This window comes from Daktulosphaira vitifoliae, unplaced genomic scaffold, assembly GCF_025091365.1.
Source record: "Daktulosphaira vitifoliae isolate Bord-2020 unplaced genomic scaffold, ASM2509136v1 Scaffold_4, whole genome shotgun sequence".
NCBI classification, from domain to species: domain Eukaryota; kingdom Metazoa; phylum Arthropoda; class Insecta; order Hemiptera; family Phylloxeridae; genus Daktulosphaira; species Daktulosphaira vitifoliae.
The window spans coordinates 11,315,963-11,325,761 of NW_026099575.1; the positions used below are offsets into that span (position 1 = coordinate 11,315,963).

Below are 9,799 nucleotides of genomic sequence, written 5' to 3' on the forward strand. Positions count from 1 at the left end.
AATTGATTTAAAATGCAACAATTTTTAATTTTAGACCCGTCCAAGAGGAGACGGAAGATCAAATGGATATGGAAATCTAAGTTCTCCACCTTCCATACCAGCACCAATGGCACCGCGTCAGTATAATGGACATGTCCCACCCCCCACTGCATTCTTTCCCCCTCCACCACCTCAAAATTTACCACCGCCGCCGGGAAAAATTGGTCACAGTATTAACGATAAACGCTTAAGCATTCATGGAGGTACAGTCACTGGCGTGCATGGCAATGCCAGTTTACACAGCAGTAATGACAGTGGCTTCAGTAATGATCCACCGCCAGCACCTGAGATTGACTATTCAGACGATGAAAATTCTAGGTAGAAAACATGAAAATTAATTTATGCATTTAAATATATCCTAAGCTCATTATTAAAAAATTATATATATATACTTTATATGGTGATGAATTAAAATTGTTTTCCATATAAAAAAAATTATTAGAACTATTTATAAAAATTTAACATCATACACTATGCTAATTTCTATGTAATTTTTCCTTTGCTTTTATAATTTTTTCGCTATAATGAGAATGTATGCTTAATATTTAATTGCTTGCTGAATTTGGAATTCACAATTAAATTTTTTATTTATAATCTACAGAAATTTTTTACACATTTTAACATTATTGGTTAACGAAAGATATATTCAGCAAAATAGTATGTATGTGTAAAAAGTTAAAGATATAACACTATATACAGAATGAAAATATGTTTGTGATCAATTTAAAATTGATGTTAATATTGGCGTATTATATTGTAAATTGGAGTGTTATAAACTGGTGTTGGATATTTTTTGTAATGCCTATCTACATGTAATAAGGTGATGGGATGTGAAAATCATGTTATTGGTTCATTAATATTAATACCGACATTATTCAATATTTTCTTTTTACTCAGACCAAAAGAAATGATAAAAGATAAAAAAATAAAATCAGCCGAGTCGATGAAATCTAACGTATCCATGGAAGGAACATTGAAGTCTTCATATAATAATGGGGGTATGAATACAAATTCTCGGCGAAACACTGGTCCTTCTATGCGTCAGAGCTCCAGTGTAGGACATTTGTCTGCATTTGAAAATGGTTATCCAAATCGATCAATGTCTAATGAACGAAAAAATTCAATAGAGAACGGAATTTTTCAAGATAAAAAAGTAAAACGATCAAAGTCGATGTGGAAGTTTAAAAAGTCAAGTGATGATGTATTAATGGGAATGTCTATGTGGAAACATAGATCTTTGGTGGATTTGAATTCTACTGACATTAACGAACAACGACAACAGCAGCACAAAAATGGAGGAGGAACTCCAATGACCAACAAGAAATTTGCTTTTACCAGAGAGATAGACATAGGTAGTAGCAATGGGTTCGCCAATGACGATGATGATAATCAGACTATAATCAATGGCTCATCAACTATTCAAAAAAGATCGCATATTGGCGGAAATATCCAGAGACATGGTCATCATCAACGTCTTCAGCAAAGATTCGGTGGAAGTAACAATCATCGTCGTAGTGCTTCCGATGATGATGAAAATGGGTCATCTAGCGAAGCTGAAGATTCTGAGTCATGCATTGTGGTTGATGACCACTTGAAAAATTCACCACCGGCTCCACAAAGTCTTCTTCCGAGGACTAGATTGATAAAACAGCAATCACAGCATATTACTAATAAAGTACCAATACACCCTCCAGCTGATGACGTATTCAAAGAATCAGATGTAGATGTTAGATTTGAAAGTTCTAAATTACAAACATTCAAATATATCAACAACAATAATAACTCTAAGGTCAGCACAGACGGTTGGTATGATTCTTGGGGAGAAAAGCGCAAAAAGTGAATTGTTTAAAGAGGTATGATATTAGTGCTAAATGTATTGGAATATATGGTGACTATATTTGTTTAAAATCAACTCCCGAATAAAAATTAAAGATTATTGTCTCAATGTTTAAATTTCAAATTTAAAAATGATTTTTAATTTGTTATTTTAAGTTTGTTTGAGAGGTGGAAAGTTTTAAGTATTTAGGATCAGTTGTGCAAAAGAGCTGTGGTATTGACGAGGATTAAGTGCGGGTGGTTGAAGTGGAGAGAAGTATCTGGTGTCTTATGCGATAAAATAATTCCAATGAGGCTGAAAGGTAAATTCTACAATACTGTAATGAGACAAACTATGATGTATGGTTCAAAGTGTTGGGCAGTTAACAATAAAGTACAGTAGAGAATGAGTGAAGCAGAGATAAGAATGCTTAGATAGATGAGTGAAATGACTAGGGAACATAGGATAAGGAATAAGCATATAAGAGGGAGTACGGGTTTAGCGTCAATCGTGGATAAGATGAGACAACATAGACTTAGATGGTTTGGTCATATTATGAGGAGAGAAGAATCGGAAGATGTAAGAACAGTTATAGAAATGAATGTTGAAGGAAGAAGAGGTAGAGGGAGAACAAAAAAGAGATGGAGGTATGTTATTGAATGCGATATGAGGACAGCTGATATAATTGTAGATGATGTGGTAGATTGTGTCAAGTGGAAGTTTAGGACAAGGGTGGCCGACTCCAAGTAGTTGGAATTAAGGCGAAGAAAAAGAAGAAGAAGAAAAAGTTATTTTAAGTTTGTTATTTTCTAAATCTCAAGTTTAAAAAATTAAAAAAGAAAAACTCTATTGAAATTTTACTTTAAATTGGTATTTGTTTTTTCTCATTTACAAACACAAAATGAGAATAGAATACATAATACATATTTTTATTTTAGTATTCATTGCTATTTTTATTTACGAGACTAATTTCTTTACACAACTATAGTAGCGCGCCCAAAATATATTAATGAAAGAGAGTAATAAGAAAAATGTTTTTCATTATTACAGTATCTACAATACAATCTTTTAAAAAACAATATGAATTAGTATACTTTATCCTATCATATTTTTATTTTCCATAGCTACTATTAAAATTATTTTATTTATAAAATAAGAAATTTTTATATTTCTTTAATATTTACAGATCAAATGTGTTTGCAACAATCAAATTACGGAAAACAAGCACTAATGATCGATCAGCTCCAAAGATAATTTAAAATTTATTATTATAACTATCAAATAGTGTAAATAAACAAACATAAAATTAAAAATAATTTTAGTATAAATAATTATGTAATTATATACATAGGTAACATTAAATAATGTTGTAAAAAAATAATATACAACGTATAGAATTATACACAGCCGAATTTTGCTCAATTGTAGTGTAAATAAACTAAGCAAAATATTTTTGTTAGGGCTATTGAACAATATTTCTTTAAACAATTTTTAATGTTTCAAAATATTTTTAATATCTTATTTGTAATATTACTTTTTCGAATCGAGTTTTTATAAAATCTATTAATATTTTAACAAATTATTTTTTTTATAAAACTTAAAATTTATTATCTTGCTAGAAATCAATTTCTAGAATTGAAGATGGTTAATATCAGTCAGTTCACACATTAGACTAGCGTATACAAAGGATAATTAAGTACAATAATTTTCTTATAGTGTCTGTTTTTGGGGCATAGTATTTGTGCTTCTGTTGTTTGTTCTTGTTTCAAAATCAGCACTAGTTGTATGTTAACAATTGATGTATTCACTGCGCCCTACCAAGCACCACTTATTTTATTATTACAATTAACATAGAGTCCGTCCAATAAAATATAGATTATCTGAATTTTATTTAGTAGAAATCATTTGTAATAATAAAATCGTTTAATATTCATCTAAAATAAAAATGTTTCAATTATATTATATATAGCTGATTCAGATTAAGAGATATAGTATGAGAAATTGTAAATTATTTTCTTTTTTTTATAATAAATAATAGTTAAAAATACTTTATATAATTTTTTTAACAGATCGTCAAAATACAAAACAGTAAACTATCAAATTTTTCTTTTGGAACAACATTAAAATCTCCTAACATATCATATTACTTTAATATTATTTATAGCTATTGTAAAAATTATCCATTCATTTGGAAATTCTTAGTAGACAAGTTATTAACATTAAAAATATGTATGTGAATATAGTGGTATTTATTTTTATCAGATAACCGAAATTCATAATTATTACATATTTTATTTTATTTCATTATTATTTTTTATTTTTACTACATACTCTATTTCATTCAAGCATATTATAATTAATTTTGCAAAATATTTTAGCACTTATTATATTTATGCTATTATTCTATGAAAATATTGCTTTACTTATACTAATATATGTTTTTTATATGTTAAATTAGTAATATGTACTTTAAACAAATTTAAGGTATTTGGGATATATTTACTCTCAATTATAGGTCAGAAAAAAGGGATTAAAATAAATTTTCTGTTATCCAACATTAGAAAAAAAAAAAAATAATAATCATTTGTTATTCTTTTATTAAAATTTGGCCTTTAAATTGAATTGTTTTATTACTTTTATCATTATTATTTTTTTGTAAAAATGTTATACATTTTATAAAGTATTAATAAATATTTTGTTTAAAAAATATAATTAGAGTTCTTATTGAAAAATTTGAGTTTTTATTTACAATATTTATTCATAATTGTAATAACATTAAGAACAAAAAAAATATGTACAACTAAAAAATTTTAATTACAATATTTAGGAAGAATTTTTCATGTAAATATTCCTTACAAAATAGATAACAAATCATTTTTTATCATAAAATTAAAAGTTAATAGTATAAATATTTAAGTTTGATTTTGATTAAGTACCTCATCTAAATGAATAGAGTACACAGATCTCAAAATAGAAAATATTTTTTGATTTTTGTAAGGATGTCCCGTTAGAGGATCAACATATCTAGCATAATCTCCCGTGAATAAACATTTTCTATGTGGTTTTGGAGGTACAGACAATTTAGTTGGAAATAAACGTTTAGCCTCTTCATAATCATTAACCGTAAGTGTAGTACATTCAACATAATCTCGATTATCTCGTTTCACATCTTGATCATCAGTCTCAATATTAATTGTTTCTTCATCTAAAATTTGAGCAGGAACTGCTCTGCTTCGAAACTTAATAGTAGCCGTGTAAAATACATGTTGTTTTACACGTGTTTGTTTTTTAGCTAACTCTAATTTTTCAAACTTTTCTAGAGATTTTAAATTTTCCAACTCAGTTTCTTTAGCTTCTTCTAACAACTCTTGTTGAGTAGGCATTTCTTCTTGGGTTGGTGGTTTTGCACGTTTTTTCTTACGCCGTCGTTCTTTTATACGTTCTATAGTTTCTTTAGACTTCACTGCAGTAGATTGTCTTATAGATTTACGTTCATAAGAGGTTTCAGCAACTTTTTCAGTTCGAGAACGTTTCCTTTTCAAAGACTCTTTTGGCAGAACTGGTTTGGGAGCTTTTGGCTCTTGGTATCTGTAAATGATAGGATAGTTGATGTTATTTCTTTTACTAATAAATAATATTTTAATTTAAATACTCTGATTAAACTTAGTTTAATAAATAACTTTGAAATAAACAATTGTGTCATGAAGTAATCAATTAAAAAAATTATATTTTTCATTAATTGTTCACATTTATTTAGAAATTTTCATAGAAAGCAATTGAAATACAAATATAACTTACATAATTTTAAATATGAATTTAAAGTCAAAAAATATTTTAGGATCATGAAATAACATTATCAAGGGCACTATTAGAAAAATGTACTTTCAAAATACACAATTTCATTATGACTTCAATTTTATTAATAATAAACATTCAATTCTAATTTACAATACTAAAAATAGTATATACAGGGTGTTCAGTAAGTCAGGAAACGGGTTTCTATTGTTCTCATTGTTACAAACAATTTTCCGTTTCCTGACTTACTGAACACCTTGTATATATTTTTTAATAAAATCAAATGAACTTTTTTCATTAAACAAAAAATGTGACTTGATTTATTTATTATAAATATTTTTTATGATAAACCAAATGCAATTCATTATTTAACATGAAAAATTAATTTTATTAAATACCTACCATTTTTCAATTTAATAATTTTTGAGAAATAAAGTTATGATTTTAAACTATGAGAAAATATAGTTAACAATATACCTTATCTTATTAGTACGTTAATTATTAGTAGAAAAATGATGTCAATTTTCTAATACCCTCCAATTAATCAAATTAACTAATTTAAAAGTCACTTAATAAAAATATATTAAGTAAGTTATAAATAAATTATATTGAAATTCTTTAGGGAAATTTATTAATAGGTTACAATACCATAAATTCACCCAATTATTGCACAGGATACAGTTTGAGAGTGTGTTCAAGGGAGGTCAAAACACCACATAATAAAAATAATTACTAATAATAAATATTTTTTTTTTATTTGCATAGGGCATGTTACATCCTCTATGAAATTGAATAAATCACTGATACAGTCTAGTCACTAGATTGTATAATTAATAAGTGTTATTCCTTGATTTAATACATAAAAACAAATAATTATACAGTCTATGAATACAAAGATGGGTAATTTAACACGTTTTTTTGTAACTTATTAAGATAAGTTAATTTTGGAAATGGTATATTATACTAAAAACTAATTTATAAATTACTATCCTAAGTATCAAAATGGACTGTAATCTTCATATTTTATATTATAGTGTTAAAATAATATTTGAAAATATTTTTCATTATTATTACATTAATTGTAACACATTGTAATTTTTACACAATTATAATTCTATAAAATGAACAAATTAATGCCCATCCTTGCTTGAATTTATAATTAACCTGTTAATTTTTTTTTGAGGCTTTTCATCATCTTCATTATCAGATATTACTTCATCATTTTCATCAATACTAAAGTCCGAATCAACTTCATCAGGAGCATCATCGTCTACAAATTGAAAATCGTTATCTTGCTCCTCTTCTTCAAAGCCTCCATATGTAGTTTTATAGAAATCATCTTCTTCTTCCTCATCTAACAAACGTGCTAATTTATTACCTGCATTAGCTCGACGTTCTCTAGTAGCAGCCATAATCTAATAAATATTTTTATAAGTATAAAAGATAGTACTTAAACATAACATAAAATAATATTTTGAATATAATAGTATTTGTTAAAATAGTCTATTTAATGACAAATATTTAAAAAAAAATAATTATTTAATTGTAACACATAATAATTAAAAATTTACAGCTATCTATTATTATTTACATTGTTAGAAATATTAATCATAGATCTGATGCATATTTTCTTTGATTTGATTTTATAATTTTATGACTGTTCGGTGTAAAACATTTTAATAACTATGCTTAAATTGAAATAAGAAATATATAAAAATTTAATAATGTATAGTTATTTTATACTTTAAATGTAATGTGTTTAAATTAAAGAAAAACTGGTCTTTCATAGGAATCATAGAAAAATAATATCCTTTAAACCATTGTTAGGTAAAACTATTATATATAAGGTTATATAATATATATATATATATAAGGTTAATTTATTATTGTTTATCATTTTTTAATTGTCATTATTTATACTTCATTTCTAATAAAATTGATTTTTTTTTTGAAGTTATAACTTATAACAATATTATTTGATATACATACTGATATGATGTAATTAATTACTTAAAACTTTATAGTAGAAATAATTGTCAATGATATTCTAGATCTTCTTTAATTATGTCAATTAAAAATTAGTCACTACTTTCATAAATGCGATTCATCGACTATACTTCTTTATATATACAAAAATGAAAATGACTTGAAGTAAGTAATTCCCTTTGGAGTAATTTCTTATCACATACAAACACTGGTAGTTACTATCGGTTACCGATTGAATATTGTAACTATCCACCGCTAGAGGGTGCCACATTTTTACCTAAAATATTTCGTTGTATTGAATTAGTATTAGTACTAGCTAGCATAGCTAAAACCATTTTTTCGCACTAGATTTTGTGAAAATATTGCGAAAAAATAATAAATCCAATGTGTATTGTTTAGCAGTGTTCGGGAAGGAATTTTCTAGCCTACGATCCGGCCTTCCTGACTTATTTCATTTCATTTCCGATTTAATATATAGGAGATAACTACAAAATTTATGTATTATTTATTAATGTATAATTCATAGGCCTTGTGCCGAAACATTGTCAAAAATTAATGATATTAACAAGGGTCAAAGACCGTAAGCAACTAGATGTATACAGCATAGATGTAGAATTTTTTACTAGTTCACCAAATTCAAAATGCAATTGAAACATCAGTTTCCAACTCGACTGAACTTATTAATACATCTAAATTTTTTTTAAATAAAAAGTTTAGTGTTATTTATATTGGAGTTAATAAATGGGATTGTCATTCCGACAAAAACGACCCTTCCCGACATCAGTGATCAGCCTATGTGTTTAGGCAAACTAAAAGGTTTTATAAAATAATACCTTGAAACATTTATTACTGAAAAAAATTATCAGGCAATACGACCGTAACTGTCATGGCATGAACACCGCATCTTAAAACTTGAAGGTACAGTTTCAAGTAAAAGTTAAAATTTTTGTACCAAAAACTAATGAAATTATCTTTAGAAAACATACGGTTCAATTTATTTGATAATGTCGATGGCCAATTGAAAATCGCTAACAAGATGTTGGATGATTTTTCGTTATATTTAGATAATTTTTAGTAGTCCCAGTGATTAAATCAACATTCGATTGTGCAAGCTAGAGAGCTCATATAGTACCTTTTTGATAACAGATATATTTTATTATTTGCTTATTTTTTGTAGAATTTCTTTATGCTATTCATCAATATTTCATATAAATCAATATATTATTGTTAATTATGAGAACTAAAATACGTTCAAATTCGCCAAAAATGTGGATTTTGTTCACATCCACATGTTTGTTTAAAACATATATTTCAACATTTAAATAATTTTTTAACTTACTTGTGCAGCTAAAGTTACTAGTTTTACTCTGACGTGTATTTGTTTTTTTATTACTGGCCACGATTTTACTAAACGATACGTTTAAAGATCATAAAATATATTTAATTGAAGCTATCAGCGCCATAGTTTTGAAAAATTCACCTCAATGCCAGTAATAAAGAGAAATGTATTAAAAAATTTCAATTGTAATAAAATAGTGAATGTTGATATTTTTAGTTATATAAAGTTATATTGGAATGACTTTGAAAATTAGATGATCGCGATATATTTATTAATAATACTTTAGACAATACTTTACCGACTGCATACTTTATTGAAAAACCAATAATTGACCAAGGTATTATGTAGGCTATAAATATGTAACTAATAAAATCCAAATAACATTTTAAAAAAATCATTATTTTAAAAGAAATCTAGTGGCTAGCGTTAAAAGAAATATCCTGTATTATTGTTTTAATCGTAAATGAGTCATTTAAGTAATCAATTAACCCCTATAAAAAAATTCAAAAATATTTAAAAAATCAAAAACGGCTATATAAAACAGGCGTTTTCCAACTTATTGACACACACTGTATGTTACTAAAAAACAGTTAACTTGACAAACTGGAAACAGAATGACAGAATGTAAATCTTTTTCAAAATTACTCTCCCTCCTTGGATATTTCCCATAAAAGTTGTGAAACTATTTTTTTTATGCTAATTTAATTACTCACTAAACTGAGTTGAGCTAATAAATTCATTATCAAATTAAATTATAATTTTTTTTAATAATGAATAATTAATTACCACTTATATAGGTTTAAGTTAATTACAATATAAATATT

At 26.2% G+C, this 9,799-nt stretch overlaps 2 protein-coding genes across 9 annotated transcripts in view; one reads left to right on the forward strand and one right to left on the reverse strand.

Moving 5' to 3' along the window:
* Positions 1 to 4,675, forward strand: part of LOC126906177 (brain-specific angiogenesis inhibitor 1-associated protein 2-like protein 1) — a 72,873-nt gene extending 68,198 nt beyond the window's left edge. Inside the window, exons 13-15 of one of the 2 annotated variants that reach the window (XM_050686518.1) lie at positions 35 to 357; positions 937 to 1,828; positions 3,042 to 4,675. In XM_050686518.1, the coding sequence (XP_050542475.1) occupies positions 35 to 357; positions 937 to 1,828; positions 3,042 to 3,086 (1,260 nt within the window). In that variant the 3' untranslated portion in view covers positions 3,087 to 4,675. Of the gene's footprint in view, positions 1 to 34; positions 358 to 936; positions 1,893 to 3,041 lie in introns of both variants that reach the window. The other variant, XM_050686517.1, reaches the window with a different exon arrangement.
* Positions 4,676 to 4,760: 85 nt separating this feature from the next.
* LOC126906178 (vacuolar protein sorting-associated protein 72 homolog) lies at positions 4,761 to 9,611 on the reverse strand. 7 transcript variants are annotated; one of them, XM_050686524.1, is made up of 5 exons: positions 8,976 to 9,609; positions 8,623 to 8,768; positions 7,640 to 7,913; positions 6,815 to 7,065; positions 4,761 to 5,443 (listed from the first exon to the last, which is right to left on the reverse strand). In XM_050686524.1, the coding sequence occupies exons 4-5, from the start codon at positions 7,060 to 7,062 to the stop codon at positions 4,768 to 4,770; spliced, it is 924 nt and encodes a 307-aa protein (XP_050542481.1). In that variant the 5' UTR covers positions 7,063 to 7,065; positions 7,640 to 7,913; positions 8,623 to 8,768; positions 8,976 to 9,609; the 3' UTR covers positions 4,761 to 4,767. The 7 variants fall into 7 exon arrangements, with proteins under 7 accessions (XP_050542481.1, XP_050542478.1, XP_050542479.1 ...); XM_050686521.1 differs by having other exon boundaries at positions 7,640 to 8,121; positions 8,203 to 8,768; XM_050686522.1 differs by having other exon boundaries at positions 7,982 to 8,768.
* Between the last annotated feature and the right edge of the window lie 188 nt (positions 9,612 to 9,799).